The sequence below is a fragment of the Wasmannia auropunctata genome, unplaced genomic scaffold (assembly GCF_000956235.1).
Source record: "Wasmannia auropunctata unplaced genomic scaffold, wasmannia.A_1.0 LD336088.1, whole genome shotgun sequence".
In the NCBI taxonomy this organism is placed as follows: domain Eukaryota; kingdom Metazoa; phylum Arthropoda; class Insecta; order Hymenoptera; family Formicidae; genus Wasmannia; species Wasmannia auropunctata.
In genome coordinates this window covers 203,042-223,779 of record NW_012026802.1, presented here as the reverse complement: position 1 = coordinate 223,779, position 20,738 = coordinate 203,042, and the positions used below count along the sequence as shown (strand labels likewise).

Genomic DNA, 20,738 nt, shown 5'->3' with positions numbered 1-20,738 from the left:
ACTAGCGGTTGAGATTGAGATTGGATTGGGATTTGACCAATCAAAACAAAATTTACTAAACTTGATATTAGTTATTTTTCTTCTGATTGGTCAAATTTCAATCCAATCTCAACTGATCTCAACCTCAATCTCAATCGCTAGTGTGATTATGGCTTTATGCTGCCATAATCGTTGTCTGAACTGCGTTCAAGAATTCACGGTACATCATTTTGTCCTTGTTATTCACCGAATGTTAAACAAGGATAAAATGATATCTACATGCACCTAGGCGAAGTTTCTGAACGCAGCCTTCTATTCACACTTTTGGCGCTTAGCAATGTTCAATCATGTTATCCGTTGTTTATCGAACGTTAAACAAGGACAAATCATGCTCCCAGCGCGCAGCCGTGTAGAGTCGAGAGGACGAGAGTGCGAGAGGCTCGATAAGAAAGAGAGAGAGAGAGAGAGAGAGAGGCAGGGAAAGAAAGGAGGTCGAATAAGGAACGCAGGTTACGCGGCGTTACGCAGCGCAGCGCAGGGAGGACAAATTCGCGCGCGTGAAGGATTAACGGGCGACTCGGAGCGAGCGGCGACTCGGAGAGACGGGAGTGTATCATGCCAGTGAAGTGCGGCGACGATTGGAGGAATTGTCACGAGGCATCGCTGTCGCTGTCGATATCCGCTCGGACGGTCGTCACGTCAGTATCGATACCCGCGTCGTCGCGCCGCTGTTCCTGAGGGAGGAGAAGGAGGAGGAAGAGAAGACTGAAGAGGCATTAATAAGGGAGAGGCAGGCCGCAGGCGGGCAGCGGATTAGGCAAACAGAGGGAACGGTCGATGACGCCGATGACGCCGTGCCGCCGATGAATCGTGCGAGCGCAAAATATAACCTCTCACGGCGCGCGTAACGTAAGATGCGCCAGCCCTCGTCGGTCCAGCCGGAGTCGTCGCTGTTCGTTCGCGAAACCTGATCCCGCGCGCCGTTTCCCTGGCCGCGCACACGCGTGCTCGCTGCGAATCGCTGGCGCGTCGCGTATAAAACCCGACGACAATCCCCGAGTCTCCGCCGCGATCCACGCGCCGCTCGGCCACACACACACACACACACGCACCATCATGAAAGTGATCGTGAAGAAGCTGCAGGGGAAAGAGTGCGTCGTCGACGTGAGTTAACGCGGCTGCTGTGTCGCGCGCGCGCGCGCCCTTTCCCTCCCCCTCTCCTCCTGCACCGGGCATCCACATCCGATTTTTCCTTCCGATCTGAAGCGTTAATCTGAACCCCGTCGTAGATTGATACTCCGAGCTAACGTTCCAACCATTATCTTAAATTAACGAATTCACGTGCTCGAAAGCAAGTCCGTTAGGCAAGAGATTTTTAAGATGCATAGTTTGCCTTTCGGACGAGACTCTCTTTCTGACATCAACAGTTTTTTTTTTGTTTTTATCTTCCTCGCTTCTTCCCCCCCCCCCCAAATCTCGAATGTCTCTTTCGAGAGAACTCTTCTTCTGGTGAAGATTATCTTCAAGTCCTTATTACGCGTGATTTCAGATACTACCGTCGGAGACAGTATTGGAGTTGAAGCACAAAGTGAGCGATCTCCTGGGCATCGATGTGCCGCAGCAAAGATTGTTGCTCACTGGCAAAACTTTAGCAGGTAAGAATTAGGGCTATTTTTTTATTTACTCCGAATATACAAAGAAGTTTAAGGCCTTTGAAGTTTCGAAAACCTTAAACTTAGAAGTTTTAAAATTCGACAGTTGAAGCTTCGAAGCTTTGAAGTTTCGGAAGCCTTAAACTTAGAAGCTTTGAAGTTTCGAAAGCCTTAAACTTAGAAGCTTCAAAGTTAACTTAGATCTTTCGAAGTTTAAGGCCTTCGTAGCTTTGAAGTTTCAAAAACCTTAAACTTGGAAGCTTCGAAAGAATGTCGAAGTTTTGTGAAGTTTTGAAAGCCTTAAACTTAGAAGCTTCAAAAGAATGTCGAAGTTTTGTGAAGTTTCGAAAACCTTAAACTTAGAAGTTTTGAAGTTAACTTCGACCCTTCGAAGTTTAAGGCCTTCGTAGCTTTGAAGTTTCAAAAGCCTTAAACTTGGAAGCTTTGAAGTTTGAATGTCAAAGCCTTTGAAGCAAATTACAAGCCCTAGTAAGAATCATCCGATCTCATCCTGGCATTATACATCACTATGATTTCTTGAACTATTGAATGTTTTTCCGTTTTTCGTTTGGTGGCTTCAGATGAAAATCCACTGAGCTTTGAAACTTCGAAGTTCGAATGTCGAAGCCTTCGCGAAGCAAATTACCAGCCCTAGTAAAGAATCACCCGATCTCATCCCATTATACATCACTATGGATTTCTTGAATTATGAAATGTCTTTCTCGTTTGGTGGCTTCAGATGAGAATCCGCTGAGTTTTTACCCGGGAATCAAGGATGGCAGTAAATTAAATCTCCTGGTGATCAAGAAGGCGGAGGAGGGCTCCAGCGAGGCGAGATCCTTGCCCCAGCAAAAGACTGGCGTTCATCTGTTGAGGGAGGAGGTCTCGCGAGTGCTCAGGCATTACTACACGGTGTCCGAGACCGAGTCCATAGTCAATGAGCTGATAAAGGACTTGAAAAACAAAGTGAATAATCTTAGTTACGATGATCTAGAGAGACTAGCCACTGCGTTACTCCAGGACCAAGAGAACGTAGCTTAAGGGTCGATCGACGATCCGAGGTTTATCCACAATTTTTCGCTTACCGATTGATTATTGTAATACGAGTTTATTTAATTGAAGCATCATTGCCTTATATTATATATTATATATCGTGCCCCTTAAATAATTGGTAATACTGTGTAATTTAAAGCGCAATCCGTAATGACTAAGAGAGCGAGATTCGAAACTTAACGTTCACTTAATATTCACGTTCTTCGGGATCTAAGGTCAGAACATAATCTTATGTAGAGTTTATTAAAAAAAAATTGCTGTATACAGATATATGTCGTGTCGCGTCATAAAATAATTATTATATCATAATGCACAAATGGGGAAATTGTCAAGGATCTGCCAAGTCCAACTGACGAAAGTATCTCGCTACTAGACAGATGAATAAATTCAGCGCCCCCAGTTCCTGCGCGTCCGGTTCTCTCTATAAAAAAAAAACAAAACGAAAAATAGGACAAAAAAGTGGCGAGAGAAAGATGACGCTAGTGAATTCTACGACGTGAACTCTTGTAGATATTAAGATCGAGAGACGACGAGAGCTAGTTTAGGAAACATAGAAGAAAAGTTCAGTCTCTTATTTTCTCAACCTTTTGTAATCTGACAAACGCGAGTTTTTATTGATCGCCTGAACCTTTTTCTAATATCGGGAATATACGACATAGCAGCTGCGTGAGTAGAGAAAACAGGAAGTTATGCAATAAAAATGTTTTGTTAATAGAAATTCGGCTTGTTTTCCCTCTTGTCCTCTCTTCTCTCCACCGTTATTTTAGATCGACATCGGCAACAAATTAGCCGCTAGCTGAACTTTTCTTTGAAAAATCTAAAAACTGATGCTTTGGAACTAAAAGAACCAATATATTTTTATACTAGAAAAGAAATACGGACTCTAGGCTTTTTTTACGGTCAAATGTGATTATCCAAATCTTCTATTTTTATCTCAAACAAATGCTTTCTTTTATACCAAATAGATTACATAGTTTGAAGTTAAGAAAAAGGATAAATATATTTAATTTTCTACTTAAAACAGCGTATCTTTCATATGTTTATCGAGGCATGCAGTGTTTGATCTTGAAATTTTTGCGCGGCGCGCACTTTTTGCAAATCTGCATATTACGCGATTCGAGAAGCACTTGACCTAAACCTGTTGAGTAAGATTGAACAAACAACATTCTCGAGAGACATTTTCTCTTCTTTCTTTCCAAGGCACTGAACGATATTGGTTGATTTAATTCCAATGTGACATTGAGATTGGCTTGATCAAATAACGAATATTACAGAATCGGCGCGAATGACGGAGCACGCTCGAGCCAATGAACGCAGGCAGGAACAAGTGTCGGGTTGCAACGGTTGCTCCAAGTTGGCGAGTAACGTGTAGATCCACTGGCCTATTCTGTACTCAATTTTCCTTTCGGTCTCCACGAATTGCACCAGATATTCGAGCACCTGCTCCACGCTCGCCTGACTGAAGCTAAACAGAGTGTTCAGCGTCGGCTCGATCTTCTCTTCGCCACCCAAGCAGAATCTGATCCAAGCACTTTGATCGTCTATGTCTGGCTGCAACATCAATCGAAAAATTGAAATAGCTTGAAATCTTTTTAATTTTTTCGACAAGTGTTTTGTGAAATACTCAGGGAATGGAAAGTTACTTTTTAAAAATAATTAGTTATCGTTACTCGTTATCGAGTTAAAAAAATTACTAGTTACCGTTACTAGTTTCTGATTTCTAAAAATAACTCGTTATCGTTACTGTCACTTAAAAAGTAACGATTCGTTACTTTTCCGTTACTTTTTTAATGCTGAAACAAGATCAATCTAAATAATTTATGATGCAATTTTTTGTTTTAATATTAATCTGGGATGATCATTGTGGGTCCCAGGGACCCAGGCAAAATTCACATCTAAATATCTTTATAACTACCGCTCAAAATAATTTAATCAAAATAATTTTATCTTTTTTCACAGAAAACTTTTCTGTGAAAAAAGATAAAATTAGCGAAAATTTTTTTGTCAAAGGTTTTTCAACATTAAAAAAAATAAATAAATATAAAATACGCATTGCATTACACAAAAGAGATCTTAAACTAACTTCAATTCAAGTTTCAAGTCGATACATCGAAGAGGCCACTACATTTTAAGAATGGCAACTACATTTCTGCTCTGGGTCCCGCGGACCCAGCATGACCAATATGTTATTTTTCAGAGGTGTGACCACAACGGGTTAAAAAAAAGTAATACAACAATGACACTAGACCAATATATAAAAATACAACTAGGAAAATGAAGGCCTTTTCGATGAGTTAGAACTTCCAGCTTCGTGCTTAATATTTCGAAATAAATTTATATGTACAGATCCAATTTTACAAACTATGCACCAATTAAATTTTCAATCTTGAAACGCAATTCAGCTGATATTTTTCACAATAAATTTCTTAAAGTATTTCAAGATGCATATATAACGTAAAAATATCTTATTAAAGTACTTGTCAATTTAATTTGTGATATTAATTGACTTATGGCATTCTTAAGATGTCATAAGCCAATCGCAGAGTCATGTTAATATTTTAAGACATTATTTAAAACAGGAAACTTAAAATAAGAGTAAACTATGTGAATACTAGCTTAAAACTGAAGATTGAATATACATACGAAAATTTTGTCATAAATGCAAAAAGTTCAAAATACAAAAAGTAACGATAAAAAGTAACTGTATAATTCGTTATCGAAAAAATGTAACTACGTTACCGTTACAGTTACCAAAAAAAAAAACAAAATAACGTCGTTACCAATCCGTTATCAAAAAAAGGGACTGTAACGGTAACGGCGTTACAAGTAACGAGTTACTTCCAATCCCTGGAAATACTTGTATACCAAGTGAATGTCAGGTGGTCTCCACTTGCGCTTGCCTATCAGGATCTCGTCCTTCAGTCGGCTTACGTATAGCCTCAGCTTGGAGAAGTCCGCAACCTGATACTGCTGCCATTCCTGAGTCGGCCTGAGGTTCGCCGGCGCTTGAACGCATCCTGCCAACTTTTACAGTCACGCTGATTCACACACATACACACGTTGCTAAGGATTTACAGGCGTGTGATTTTTGATGACAGGAATTAACTTACAGTCTCGACGTAGGCTTTCGTTGGTTTTTTCACACAGGATGGATTCAAATCGGCCACCACTACATCCGCGCACTGTCTGGCTTCTATTCTGCAATGAAACATGGAACAGCATGAAACAAAGACGCCCCTGAAGTTGGAAAAATTCTAAGGGGATGAAAAAGGAGCGGCCGAGAAAACATCAGCTTACACCACTCGTTTGATGTACTCCTCCCCGGAGGAGGGTGGCAACGACAGATTGATATCCTCGTCGATATCTCCTACCACAAATGCCGGCTGTTTTAGGCAATCCATCGTAATTCGTTAAAACAGACGTTCATATTTCGCCGGACTGCGAAATTTTCGTGTGACGAGGTTAACTCCGCACGGTTCTCACGAAGCACATCGCGGTTAACGCCGGCTGTCCGCAGAGGTGTCTCGATCCATTCCAAAGTGATTCTGTCAGTGACTGAAGCTGGTAACTGTCGGAATTAAAAATAAAAAAATTAAGAATATCTTCTTGTGAAATATGTCTTCTACCCTTCTAAAGCGATATTTACAATAAATATAAGGGAGCGTTCACACTTGAGATCGAAGAAAAGCAGAATTGTTGCTTTCCGATTTTCTAATTCTATTAATTAATTCACATTTCACGTAGCACTTATTAATGAAAAAAAAAAAACATTTTCTTCACTTTTTCTCATTTCTGTTATCGAACATTTTTGCGGAATTATGAAATCAGAATAAACATGGCAGTGCAACTTAATTGTGATTGGTTTTAACAAATTTTGTACTTTTTCCGGCCAGGGACGGAGACTTCCTTATGGAGGGTATGGAGCTTTCCAGATATATTATTTATATTTATATATAAATATATATATTTATATTTTATGTATAAATTTCATTTTATGCATATTATTTCATTATTTCGATTATTTCTATTCGCAATAATTTTCTTCTAAAAAGTAACATTTTTGTCACTAGAAGTTAGTTTATTTAATATTTTTATTGCGGCAACACTGGCAGTGAAATCAGTAAAGGCGGAGAAAAGAGTGGAGAAACAGCGAAGGGAGAAATAGAAATATTCGCGTATTCGCGATCTGCGAAGCGGATGAGTGAGAATGTGAGTTAAGTAGTTCCGCAGCTCGCAGCGTCGTGTGGTGCGCACACGCCACACACACACACACACACACACACACATACACGTGTGTCGCTGCGTCACTTCGCGGTTCCCATCCTGGCTGGCTGGCTCCGATGATTTAAATCCGCTTTCACGCGCAGAGCGGATTTTGCCATTTAAAGTTAACCTCTACGTCGGCCCCCGTCCCGTTCCGCAAATCGCAAATCGGGACGGGAGATATATATACGGATCTCTCCGCGCGATGGACGAGGACGCGGATCGACTGAGTAAATATAACGCGAAGCATTCGCTGAAAACGGCGCCGAAATTAAATGTGAGTCTTCCTGTGTAAGATTTGTTGTTGGAACGACAGTGGTGCGTCAGGGGTGGCTCAGAACAGACTCCCGATTGTCGAGAGATTATGTATATCCCGTAGTGTCGCGCGTTGAGACAAATAGGATTTATTAATTGAAAGATTTGTGGAGATTTTTCAGGCACGACCGACTATATATCGTTATTACAAGTTTTGCATTTTTATCGATTGAATCGGCATTTTGTCACAGTCACCCAAAATCGATCTGTTTAGAAACTTAATAATTTATAGACACGTTGAAGAAGGTTTAGCTAGATTCTATACAGCGCAGAAACTTGCAGCAACATTGCTGCAATATTGTTGGAACATTGCAATGTTGCTGCGATGATCTGTGCTGCATGGGATGTATCATTCTGTCGAGCTATTTGATCACAGTCACTCAAAATCGAACTGTTTAGAAATTTAATTATTTATATAGACACATCGAAGAAGATTTAGTTAGATTCTATACAGCACAGAAACTTGCAGCAACATTGCTGCAACGTTATAATATTGCTACAAAATCAAACTGTTTAGAAACTTGATAATTTATAGATACGTCAAAGGACACAGTTCAGTTAGATATTCTATACAGTGCAGGAAACTTGCAGCAACATTACTGCAATATTGTTGGAACATTGCAATGTTGGTGTGATGATCTGTGCTGTATAGAATATATCATTCTGTCCAGCTGTTTGATCACAGTCACTCAAAATCAAACTGTTTAGAAACTTAATAATTTATAGACACGTCGAAGAAGGTTTAGCTAGATTCTATACAGCACGAAAACTTGCAGCTACATTGCTGCAACGTTATAATATTGCTACAAAATCAAACTGTTTAGAAACTTGATAATTTATAGATACATCGAAGGACACAGTTTAGTTAGATATTCTATACAGCGCAGAAACTTGTAGCAACATTGCTGCAATATTGTTGGAACATTGCAATGTTGCTGCGATGATCTGTGCTGCATGGGATGTGTCATTCTGTCGAGCTATTTGGTTACAGTCACTCAAAGTCAAACTGTTTAGAAACTTAATAATTTATAGACACGTCGAAGAATTAGGTTTAGTTAGATTCTATACAGCACAGAAACTTGCAGCAACATTGCTGCAACGTTATAATATTGTTACAAAATCAAACTGTTTAGAAACTTGATAATTTATAGATACGTCGAAGGACACAGTTCAGTTAGATATTCTATATAGTGCAGAAACTTGCAGCAACATTGCTGCAATATTGTTGGAACATTGCAATGTTGCTGCGATGATCTGTGCTGCATGGGATGTGTCATTCTGTCGAGCTATTTAGCCACAGTCACTCAAAATCAAACTGTTTAGAAATTTAATAATTCATAGACACGTCGAAGAAGGTTTAGTTAGATTCTATACAGCACAGAAACTTGCTGCAACGTTATAATACTGCTGCAATATATTGTTGGAACGTTGCAATTTTGCTGCAGTGATCTGTGCTGTATATGGGATATGTGTTCACTCTGTCGAGCTTACTGAAAGCTAAACATAAATTTAACTTAAACATTTTTTTCGAAACTTGGAATGATTATAATTGCAAACATATTGATTGCAGGTGCTGGAATGTCGCGTTTGCGAGGAGGTTTTCACGGTGGACGGTATGAAGGTGCCGCGTCTGTTGCACTGCGGACACACGGTGTGCCACTCGTGCCTGCTGCGACTGAGGACTTGCATGTCGGAGCAGCAGTTTCTGCTCTGCCCGTTCGACCGGCAGCCCACCGCCGTTCACGAGAACAGCGTATACAGCCTGAAGAAGAACTTCGCGCTCATCGAGCTGCTCGAACGGCTGGAGCAGTCCAACAGCCAGAAGACGCTGGTGCTGGAGCGCGAGAAGCTGCAGTCGAATCTGTCGTGCGACGAGGACGAGGCGCACACCGCGGTTCTCTACTGCACCGTCTGCGCCACGCACCTTTGCGAGGCCTGCGACACCGCCACGCACTCGTCCAAGACCCTGGGCAAGCACAGACGGGTGCCGCTGTCGGAGAAGCCGCGCGAGAAGCCGCGCTGTCCGATACACACGGCGCACGTGGCCGAGTTCACGTGCACCCAGGAGGGCTGTCACAACTCCCTGATGTGCTACTTGTGTAAGGAGTACGGCAAACACAGTACGCACAAGGTATATAATATTGTAATCTTTCCTCTTTGTATCCACGGCGGTACATATTCCTGCTATATAACATCTTATCTATGTTTTAAATTTAAATTACAGCCCGCATTGGTCGAAGAGGAAGCCGAAAATATCAGGAAATCCATTATCGCGGCGTTACAAAAGATGACGCAGTTTATGGAAAGCATGAGAGATACCGCACACAAGATAGGTAGTTTATCTTTTCCCGAAAACGTCTTCTACGGCCGAGGCTGAATCTTGCAGTCGCCTAATAATATTTCTGTGTGAATTCTAAATCCAGCCATTTAAATTGCGTGTCGAATTAATGTCAAAATTTGCAACGCAACGGAATTATAAGCTGAAGCTGGAACTGTGAGATGACAATTATTATTATCTTCATTTTTTGATAATAAAAAAACGATGCGAATAAGCATCGTTTTTATTATCAAAATTTTATTATCAAAATTATCAATTTAAAATACTGCAAAGAAATTGTAAGATGCTTATTCGCCTCGTATTGTTAAAAATTGAAGAGATCAATATATAATAATTATGATCTCAGTATATTCCAGCTTTAGCTTACGATGATTTGCGTTGCAAGTCTAACATTAATTCAGCACAATTTAAATGGCTGAATGAAGATATAGAATTTACATAAAAAATATTGTTAGGCACCAAGATCCAGCCTTGACCATAGAAAGCATTCAAATTTATTTGTGGTAAATAAATTCTAGAGGGAATAGAGGCCAATAAAATGAGCAAACAAGAGTTGTAATATACTCATATAATTTTATTGAATTAAATTATATATTACAATAATAGAGGCCAATAAAATGAGCAAACAAGAGTTGCTGTAATATACTCATATAATTTTATTAAATTAAATTATATATTACAATATTTCTTTTTTGCTCGTTTTTATTGGCCTCTATTCCCTCTAGGTTTTATTTTATTTCCAAATATGAGCTAATATATAATTTTGCTTTATTTGTGGTATTTACTTACGCAGTCTAGTTTAACTTATTTTTATTTATCTTTTTCTATTTTTTTTCTCTGAAAACTATACCTAATTTCAGCAAATTAAAAGAAAGAATATAAGATTGAAATGATTTTCTTAATAAAAATTGTTTTAAAATTCTCAATATTTAAACTATTCTCTAATTCGTCTTTCATCATTTCTCAATTCTTGTATTTTCAGAAATAGTAATCGGAGAATTGGAAGGCTGGGCGATCGAAGACGCGAGGAGGAGGGTGCGATATCACTTTGAGGAATTGCGCGCCGTTCTGGCTGAGCAGGAGAAGACGGCGATGGCGTACATCGAGACGGAGACGCGCGGTAAACTTTGCGCGCTGCGGCAGCAGCAGAAGGATCTCACGGCCACGAGGTCACAGGTGGCCGCTGTGTGCATTCAGTGTGAAAGCATACTCGACTCCGAGGACTGGAAGCTGTTAAACAGCTCGGAAAAAGTCAAGGAGGTGCTGGCGACGTTGGAGCAGCAGCAGCAACATTACGCGCAATTAGGACCGGATTTTCTCAGTCCCGAGTCCTCCATTCCCATTATAATTAGCAGGGTTCGTATTTTCAGTTTTTTTTTTTTTCAATGAAAATGAGTACTAAATTGTATGATTTACTCCATTTTTTTTCTGTAATATTTTAACCAGGGATCGGTCGTATTTAAAATAACATTTAAAATATGTATTTTAAATAACAAAAAGTAAAAGAGTTATTTAGTATTTATTATTTTATAGCTTCTTCTGATCTATTTTATATTTAATATTTTAAATATATTTTTGGAATCTATTTTATATTTGTTATTTTAAATAGGTTATATCAGTTACTTTATCGACTTGTTTATCAGGGATCGATGGTATTTAAAAAAAATATATTTAAAATATGTATTTTAAAATATGTATTTTAAATTAAAAAAGTAAAAGAATTTTTATTTAGTATTTATTATTTTAAATAATTTCTTCTGATCTATTTTTATTTGATATTTTAAATATGTTTTTGAAATCTATTTTATATTTTATATTTTAAATAAGTCATCGTATCAGTTTTTTATTGGCCCCCCTGCGATATTTTATTTTAAATAAGTTTATGGAATCTATTTTGTATTTGTTATTTTAAATAAGTCGCCCCTGCTAAAAAGAATCGATAAAAAAACGATAAGAACTGATAGGATCTGCCAAATATTTTATCGTGTCTATCGTCCCACTTTTTCTATTCCGAAAGAAATGTTATCGTTTCCTATCGTTTTCTTTCATTATCTGATAAAAACAATTTTAATCAGTGAAATATCGATAGAATTTCTAAAGTAACTTATTGTTTTATATTATTTTGATAAAATTTATCATAAATAAATAATTAAAACATTATCGTAATGAATTATTTATACATGATAATTCTTTAAACCAATTATATCGTTTTCTATCGATTTTTTTAAACAGATGTATCAGTTATTTTACCGATCCCTGAATTTGTAACTTTTTTTTTAACATAGATAACAAATAATGTTTCCAACGCTTTATCTTACGACAGGACAACAAGATACACATTGGAACGAAGATCGATATGCGCGTGGTGATCCTGGGACTGGACGGGGCGGGAAAAACGAGCATTTTGTCGGCCATGCGTGGCGTCACGCTGCCGAGCCCGCCGATCACCACCATCGGCTTCAACGTCGAGAGCCTGGAGTACATGAATCTCGTGTTTACCCTCTGGGACGTTAGCGGTCAGCAGAAGTTTCGACCGTTGTGGAAGCACTACTACCACAACACGCAGGCCATTATCTTCGTGATCGACGCCAGCGACAGGTCTCGCTTCGAAGAGGCGCGGAAAGAGCTGTCGAAGATACTTTTCGACCGAGAACTGAAGGACGCTCTTCTTTTGATCTACGCCAATAAACAGGTAGACTTCATTTCTACCAATGTAGATTAACTTTAATCTCGGTTTAACTTATTTTTCATCTTTTTCCAGTTCTAAAAATTGGAAAAAGATAAACGGTGAATTAAACCGAGATTAAAATTAATCTACATCGGTAGAAATGGACATATATGTAACATTTTTCCTGCTTTTACGTTAGTGTAAGATTTGTATTCGAGCACATACCTTTTTTTACAGGACGTTTCCGGCTGTGCGAGTGTGGAGGAGCTGGTCGATATATTCGGCTTGCATAAACTTTGTTGCGCGAGAATATGGCACATTCAGGGCTCGTCGTTGGTGACCAATGCCAGCGGTACGTTGCAGGGTCTCGACTGGCTCTCGACCCAGTGCGTGTAGAGTTTTTTCTCTCTTTCTTTCGTAAAATTATTTGTTACTATTTAATTTATGGAAAAAGCCGAGAGGATCTAATTAATATGTTACACGTTAATTAATGTGATTTCCACGCAATGAGACAGTACGAAGCAGACTGAAGTTAGATAGGTAGATAGAAATCACGCAAGATATAAGTATTTGTTACGTATCGATGTTGAAAATGATGATTTGTTTTTTCAACTATTCTCGTAAAACAAGTTCTTATCGAGTGTCACATGTGTAGAGAACATCGAGACATAGATTACATCGAGAGGCAGCAATGTCTCAACCATTTCGTCGACGTCGACCATACTTTAATATTAATCATCTTTCTGTTATTTATGATGTAAATCTTTTACTTTGGTCGCTCTATGAGCGCGAATATCAACGTGAATCAGACGGAATCTAATATATAGCGCGTCAATCCACGAGATAAATCTACAATATATATATATATTCTAGTTAAGTCACGCTGTATACCAAAATAAAGAAATAATAATTTATAAGTCACGAAATAGTCACGATTCGGAGAAAAATTATGTCAGTTTATTTTCCGATATAAAAATGCGAGTTGTACAAGATTAACCATACTCGAACATGATACAATAAAATAGCGTGTATGTATATGCATGTACATATACAATGGTAATTGGAAGCAATTTGCGCAAAATCGATTCGTACACATTACTATAAACGATGAAGATGGAGATCAGCAACAGGACTGTGGGGAGGTTTTTTTTTTCGCGCGAGTTTCGATCGAGAGGCGAGCGCTTTAGTGTGACTCCACGAAAATAAACGCCTGAGCACATCTAGAAAAGTCTTATTTTATTTTATTACATGGTTATTGGACTGCCTCTGATACATAATCATACCAATTGTCATCTCACTCAGCTCACATTTGCACACATCTATCATTCTTACTTTTGCTTTTATTTTTATATTTTATTTTTATTTGTTGTAATCGGAGCGCGCGAGTTTTTCTCTTTCTCTGAATTATGCGTACATTGTACGGAAATTGAAATAATGTATATATTATATATAATATAGCATCGTGTTATTTAAATTACATCTCAATTACCTTTTAATGTATATAAAAACACTTGACAAACAAAAACGGAACAACTTAGAGTCTTTGCGGAGCTGCGCCGATGGTGGACACGGACCAGACGACGACGACGACTCTCTCGCACGTTTCTCTCTCTTCCCTACACACCTCTCTTTCCCTTCTTTCTGTTTTTCTTCTATTTTTTTTCTTCTAATATCCGTTCTTCCGTATTCCAGCACACACACTTTGCAGAAATGTCGACCACTTGATCTTGAAGCGTGCGATATCTCAGGATAATAGACTCACTCGAGTAGAAAGTTTCTTGGGGTGGCTACGAATGTTTTTTTTTATTTTTATTTTTTTTAGGCGCGTTGCGACTTGAAGGCCAACAACACAACAGCGAAAAACCGAGCGAGAAACTTTGCAGGTTCAGAAGCTTAAAGCGGAATTCACTCGAATTCCGCTTTAACGTTCCTGGCGAGGCGACGGCAGCGGGCGACGTGGGTGGTGATCGACGAGGGTATTATCCTGCCTTTCTTGCGCTATTGTGTGTCGTTTTAGGATTACAATTTTTGTGCCTGTGGGAGGATTTTAGTGCGTGTCGCGACCACGTAGCTCCTGGAATACAGTCTGTGTGTATTTTGTGTCCACACGCGACACGTTTATTTACAATTCGTCATGCTCCTGCGAAATAAACAAGAGAAACACGAGTTAACATCGTTGATTCGTGGCCGAGGATCGTGGGTGGGTTTGTTGGAGCGTTTACATTCAGAAACGAGGAATTCCAATTTTTCTCGTCAGTAGATATCGGAAAAGATATGAACACATCATGCGCACGAATTTAAGTCTCGCAAAATCTTGTTCAAAAATAAGACGTGAAAAATTCGCGCGAATGCAGAGTCGACACTTACTTCATTGTCTGGTTGAGTGTGCTCCTCCTCGTCCACCTCTTCCTCGTCCTCGTCGTCCTTGTTATCCTCGCTCTCCTTGGCCTCCAAATCTCTCCGTTTCCTCTCCTCCTCGTCCTGCGATTCCTTCATTTTCTTCTCGCCTTCCTGTTAATTTTGAGAGAATGAGCAAAACATTTTTCAATCCATCTGTTTAAAACTTTAAGGAGATCTACGCGATCTTGAGTTATCTATCGGTAATCTGGACAAATGAATGAGGAGTCGCAATAATGTGAGTAAAGTGCTTACGAAGGTGGGTTTCCAGACGTCTTCTCCAAATTTGTGCGCGACCTCCGGATCGTCGGTGATCAGAACGTTATCGAAAATGGTGCCGGATTTAACCTGCCACAGGTCAAAACCGATAGCGCAAATCTCGTCACGCTTGTACAGCTCGGGATCGGCCGTGTATTCCGGGTTATCGATCTCGGGATGGATCCACGGTCCCTTGTAGTTGGGATTCTCGATTTGCTTCGGTTTCCATTCACCCTGAACAATTATATAATTGTAAGAGCAACGACAGAGGTATGAGGAAGGAAAATCCTCTGGCTGAAGTGCTTTCTGAATGCACGTGCAGCTGAGTGTCGGTGTACGAAACGAACCTTGTAATCAGGATTGTCAATCATGGGCGCTTCCCATTCGCCATCCATCTCGTCGTCCCAATCCTCGGGTTTAACTGCCTCGGGATCGGGAATGTGCTCGGGCTTGTCCCAGTCCTCGGGCTTCTTATCGTTCGGATCGTCGATGCTGGGTTTGTCGTCCCAGTCGGCAGGCTTCGTCTGAGATGGATCCTTAATCTTCTTCGGAGGCAGGAAGCTCCAATCCGCCTCCAACTCGCCGGACTCAACTTGCTCGTTATCAATAAGAACCTGAAGAAAAAAGGAAAAACAATTTTGTTGAAAAATCATCGCGCCAGATAAACTTTCGTTTAGCGATATCATGATGTTGACATGTTGATCCTTGCAAGATGCCGTACAGCGAGCGAGATTGTCGCTGTACGATTAACAAACAAGATAATCTTTATTCTACGAGATCCTGTAGCACCTATCCTCCACGGTGATCAGTGAGAACATGTGACTCTAGGCTCGACAATGCTTACAATGTGTTTATAAAATTTCACACACAGGGCGGGTACTCAAATTTTGTTTTTCAAAGAATTGCCTGAAAATTCCCGGATTTTCCAGGAATTTTATTCAAAATTCCAGGTAAGATTAGAGAATTTCTCAACACAGCTTTAAAATAAATTAGGCACTAAGAGTTTTAATAACGTTTAGAACTTGATGCGTGAAACAATTTAATCTTCTCATATGTACAACATCTCCATACAAAATTTTTCGAACGTAACGAAAGATTTTTGTATGGAGATGTAACTACATATGCGAAGATTAAATTGTTTCACGCACCAAGTTCTGCGTTATTGAACTCTTAATGTCTGATTTATAATTTCTGAATTATCGTTTTTTTTTAGATTAAAATCTTTATATAGTATTTTAAAATAAATTAACTTTCAATATCAGGGGCCTTCAATATGGGGCCACGTTTACTTTCTAAACTCTAAAGAGATAAAATTAAATTTAAAAGTAAAATTCAAAAAATTTCCCCGAGTATCCAAATTCCATGAGAATCCATGATTTTCAAGGGTAAAAATGAAATTTCCTGAGAATTCCATAGTTTTCTCGGCAGTACCCACCCTGTGGCACGTAGAGCGTATATATTTACCTGGTAGGTGTTATCGGGTTTAACGATTAAAGTGTACAAATGCGTGTAAATGTCGTCCTTGCAACGGATGTCCTTGTTGATTAAAAGATTCTTCCCTTTGTAGCTAAAGATAACGTGAACCTTCTTGGTTCCGGGACCACAAATATCCGGCCCTGTATAGAGACAAATATATCGTATTTAATTGAAATTAATAACAAGGAGGGTCAAGTATCATTACATATATTTAACTTTTATTCACGTAATCATCTCGCGCGTAATTATTTCTAAATTATATAACTTTTTTCATGCAAATCGAGCAAGATAACTCGAACTTTATCTAAGCTAATTAGACAGTTCCCGTGATAAATGTATCTTTTCTGGTGCCTGCCATATGTATAATTACAATATCACAGGGCATAATGAAAGAGTATTTCTCTCCGAGTTCCTATAGCACTCATCGCACTCTGTATGTATGATCAGTGACTCTTAGGCTCGGGATCGATTGTTCGTTATCAATAGGACATTCCGCGCGTGAGGCGGAAGGGGAAAACTTACCAAACATAATCTGATAAGGGCTTTCACCGTGCATATCTTTCTGATCGAGGGAACAGTCGAACACTTTAACGTATCCACCTCCGCAGTCGATATTCTGCTCGTGTTTCACGGTAAATTGAATGACAAGGTCCTTATCCTTGTTGCCGAACGGAGTGAATTTCCTACTGAGAGCGTAAAACCTCGCGTCTTGCGACGTCTGGATGCCTGAGGGGGAAAAAATTTGACAGTTTTACAAGCGAATTTTATATTTTTCGCACCAAGTTAACTATATATCTCTCTCAAGTACCTTTATCATTTTCCTGATCGTTCCAGAACTTTCCGTAGCTTGAAACGAACTTTCCGAATTCCTTCCCGGGATGCTCGGAATAGACCCAATTCTTTTCCCATGAATCTGAAATACATGACAGTTCCTTTGTGAATCGACATAAATGTAAATAATCATCAATGCATATTTTACCAACTGCAATCACACAATTTATTTAACAAAATATTTATTTAAATTTACATTTCATCAAATGTACACATTTATTATTTATTAATATAAGTTTACTTAACAGATGCGAAAAATTGCGTGAATTTTCCGAAATCTCAATTAATCGAAAAAAGCGATAAATAGTCAACGTGTCCACGAGCGTGTTCTTATCGCGAGTAGAAGGATGAACATGAGGGGTGGGGGGGGGGAGACGAGAACCGGTTAAAAATTAAGCAGGCGACGATGTATAACTGTAACGGTCGTCGGGCGGGCGAAAAGATAACACTATTTCTCGCCGGTGTGCACTTAAGTTTTCGCGATATTTTAAGAGACAAGGAGAAACGATGCGCTAGTCGTACGTCGCGCTTCCATTGTCACCGAATAAACATAAGAGATCTGTTTTCCATTTGCAATTCTTTTTCCTCTCTCTCTCTCTCTCTCTCTCTCTCTGTCCAAGGCCCGAGTATTCACATCATCCACTCGACATGCAAAAAATCAAGTTACGAAAGAGAGAGAGAGAGAGAGAGAGAGAGAGAGAGAATCAAGGTCCATATCTTCTTCTTGTATTTCTTCATATCTTCATATATCTTCTTCGTGTATTTCATGAACACTTGGGATGAAACGGCTCGAAGAAGGACAAAGTACGCGCGGAGGGATGATTCTCGCAGGATCCTCTGTATTTTAACGGGACATAACGTCGACGTTAAAAGATCCGTTCGCCGGAGGTACTTTCTGTACTCCGAGAAGCGAGACAGTCACGGCGGCGTGGAGGCTTCATGTGAGAGAGATGAAGAGATAGAGAAAAACGGAATATGGAGGCGCAGGAGAGAGAGAGAGAGAGAGAGAGAGACAGAGAGACAGACAGACAGACAGACAGAGATAGAGGGAGATACGTGGTGACGCAAACGGACCTGTGGAGCCCGTTTAGTTGAAAGTTTCTCGCCTCCGGATCTGAGATCGGAGTCCATCGAATATCCGAAGGCGAAGCTCCGAGATCCGCTCCGCACCGTCGCGCTTCTGCATCGTCGCGCCAGCCGTTCACCGCTGACTCCAGTCCGCCGGAGTCGAGCGCGCACAGATCGACGGATCGATCTGTGCGGCGCGGCGTCATGTCGGCGGCGGCGGCGGCGGCGACGGGCGAGATGCCGCGCGGACACGGCGACTGCCACGAGAAACTACTTCCGACTGCGTGTCGCTCACTCGGGTCTCCCGATGCTTCTCCAGTTCGTCTACCCGTCTACCCTCCTCCCTTTTCTCTCATTCTCTCTCTCTCTCTCTCTCTTTAAATTTTCCTCTCCCTCCCCAGTGCTCCGCAGAGGCACATATGGCTGATGCACGGCTTGAAATGCGGAAACACGATGTGTCACGATACGGTCCTTAACGATCGCCGTGGTACGTACGTTAACTGTCGGAAAACGATATCGCGAGATACGTGGCGGTCGATCGTCATCGTCGTCGTCATCGGCCGGCGAGATAGAACACGGAGGCCACAGGCCGGAGGGCGGCAGGGCGTGCGGTTATCAAGGAGAGGCTCTCCGCCGTCCACGTTTCCCTTCCTGCGACACGTCGCGCGCGACGTGGACGACGTCGTCGTTCTCGTCGTCGTCCTCGTGTCCTCGCGGCGTTCACCCTCTCTCTCTCTCTCTCTCTCTCGGAGGTCGGAAGATGCGGGAGGAAAAAACGGAGTACGCGGCGGATGAACGAGGGTGTGGTTCGTCGCGAGAGATCCACGGTACTTGGATTTAATCGAAGACGGTCTTCGTGGCAAAGGGAGAAGCCAACCACCGCCGCCGCCGCGCGAACGGTTCTTCGCGCGGCCGGGCCGGGCCGGGCCGGGTCGCCCCGAAGGATCGACAGAAAGATTCCATAGCTTTTACTCACCATCGTTGAACTTCTCGTCGAGATACACGTCCGCCGTGGCCACGGCGAGCGCTAGGAGAACGACGAACGCGCAGGGGGATCGCATTTTGGGACGCCGATACGACGACGTGAGTCCGAGGAAAACCGACGACGACGACGACGTGAAGGCACCTGCTGCCACGACAACGAACTGGCCGATAATGCCCGCTCCGCGGACGTGGTTGGCGAGTTTAGCGGCCGTCGAGGCAGACAGATGGAGGGCGCCGATTGGCGGAGCCGCGACGGCCAATCAGCGCCGACCACGCTTAACCCAGCGGCGGTGCGCGCCGCGCCGCGGCGATCGTCGCAGGCAGTCAAGACGGCTCCCTCCGTTCACCGCGCGCCACACGTGCAAACTTTGCGTCACGTACCGCATTTGATTATGGATCGCGGCCGCTTATCTGTCGTCGATACGGCAGCGCGCGAAAGTTGGAATCGGCCGCGAATTTAGACGGGCGCCGTCCGATGCGGACGGAGAGCGCCGATTGGGTGATAAAATGCGCGCCGTTTTCGAAAGGATTTTTCACAATTTGTTTCCGCGAAAAGAAAATCTCTTGCGGTTTTTCTCTCTTTGATTTTCAAAATTAGTTATTTTGCGTGTTTTTTGATATTTGCGTGTACAGTCGTGGACAGATCGGTTGTGACACTTTTTTTATAGGTTTCTAATATATATTTAATATATATTATATATTTTATGTAACAAATATTTTGCAAATGCGAACCACGATGTATGTACTATCTTTAGTTTAGAGACCAGTATAACACTGTGGTTCGCATTTGCAAAATATTAGTGCGTTTTGAAATCTCCCGGGAAAAAATTTTCATATAAGAACGCATATATAAATATATATATAAACATATAGAAAAATATATAATTATATGCAAAATATGTCCATACATATCCATATATGTTTTCTTTCTTTGTAAAATTTTTGTTTGATACAAGAAAAATAATAATAATAAAAAGAAAACATAAAAAATAAAAGAATAATTTTTGCATTGTTTTTTACAAAAAATCAAGTTTTGTGGAATGAGAAAAAATTGTTCATATATAATTATATATGTATATTTTGGTAAAATCAGAGGTATGATTGAGGTATTGGTATGATCAGAGCAATTTTTCTCATTTCTTCAAACTTGATTTTTTGTAAAAGAAACAATGTAAAAATTATCTTTTTAATTATTTTTTATGTTTTCTTCTTATTATTATCATTTTTTTGTATTAAAGAATAATTTTACAAAGGAAAGAAACATATATATATGGATATATATATAAACATATTTTTGCATATAATTATATATAATTATATATTTTTAAGTTTTATATATGTTTATATATATTTATATATGTTCTTATATTAAAAATTTTTTCCCGGGTAATATAAAAGAAAATGTCGCAACCAATCTGTTCACGACTGTACATACAATTAAATATAAAGTAAAATC

The 20,738-nt window shown here is 40.3% G+C and overlaps 4 protein-coding genes across 5 annotated transcripts; 2 read left to right on the top strand and 2 right to left on the bottom strand.

Annotated features, from left to right (window-relative positions):
- Positions 1–435: 435 nt before the first annotated feature.
- On the top strand, positions 436–2,954 carry LOC105448112 (ubiquitin-like protein 4A). Its single transcript, XM_011686477.1, has 3 exons — positions 436–1,143; positions 1,529–1,634; positions 2,371–2,954. The coding sequence occupies exons 1-3, from the start codon at positions 1,096–1,098 to the stop codon at positions 2,670–2,672; spliced, it is 456 nt and encodes a 151-aa protein (XP_011684779.1). The 5' UTR covers positions 436–1,095; the 3' UTR covers positions 2,673–2,954.
- On the bottom strand, positions 2,909–7,117 carry LOC105448114 (gem-associated protein 2). 2 transcript variants are annotated; one of them, XM_011686479.1, is made up of 6 exons: positions 6,974–7,117; positions 5,982–6,252; positions 5,795–5,882; positions 5,550–5,708; positions 3,957–4,235; positions 2,909–3,105 (listed from the first exon to the last, which is right to left on the bottom strand). In XM_011686479.1, the coding sequence occupies exons 2-6, from the start codon at positions 6,083–6,085 to the stop codon at positions 3,013–3,015; spliced, it is 723 nt and encodes a 240-aa protein (XP_011684781.1). In that variant the 5' UTR covers positions 6,086–6,252; positions 6,974–7,117; the 3' UTR covers positions 2,909–3,012. The 2 variants fall into 2 exon arrangements, with proteins under 2 accessions (XP_011684781.1, XP_011684780.1); XM_011686478.1 differs by lacking the exon at positions 6,974–7,117 and adding an exon at positions 6,331–6,577.
- A 13-nt stretch (positions 7,118–7,130) lies between these two features.
- Positions 7,131–13,496, top strand: LOC105448110 (E3 ubiquitin-protein ligase TRIM23-like). The gene is made up of 6 exons (XM_011686475.1): positions 7,131–7,224; positions 8,833–9,393; positions 9,487–9,595; positions 10,583–10,956; positions 11,924–12,292; positions 12,506–13,496. The coding sequence occupies exons 1-6, from the start codon at positions 7,153–7,155 to the stop codon at positions 12,662–12,664; spliced, it is 1,644 nt and encodes a 547-aa protein (XP_011684777.1). The 5' UTR covers positions 7,131–7,152; the 3' UTR covers positions 12,665–13,496.
- On the bottom strand, positions 13,207–19,481 carry LOC105448111 (calreticulin). The gene is made up of 8 exons (XM_011686476.1): positions 19,275–19,481; positions 17,208–17,312; positions 16,922–17,125; positions 16,388–16,539; positions 15,271–15,537; positions 14,921–15,157; positions 14,636–14,779; positions 13,207–14,408 (listed from the first exon to the last, which is right to left on the bottom strand). Exons 1-8 carry the CDS (start codon positions 19,357–19,359, stop codon positions 14,391–14,393), a joined length of 1,212 nt encoding a protein of 403 aa, XP_011684778.1. The 5' UTR covers positions 19,360–19,481; the 3' UTR covers positions 13,207–14,390.
- Positions 19,482–20,738: the final 1,257 nt, after the last annotated feature.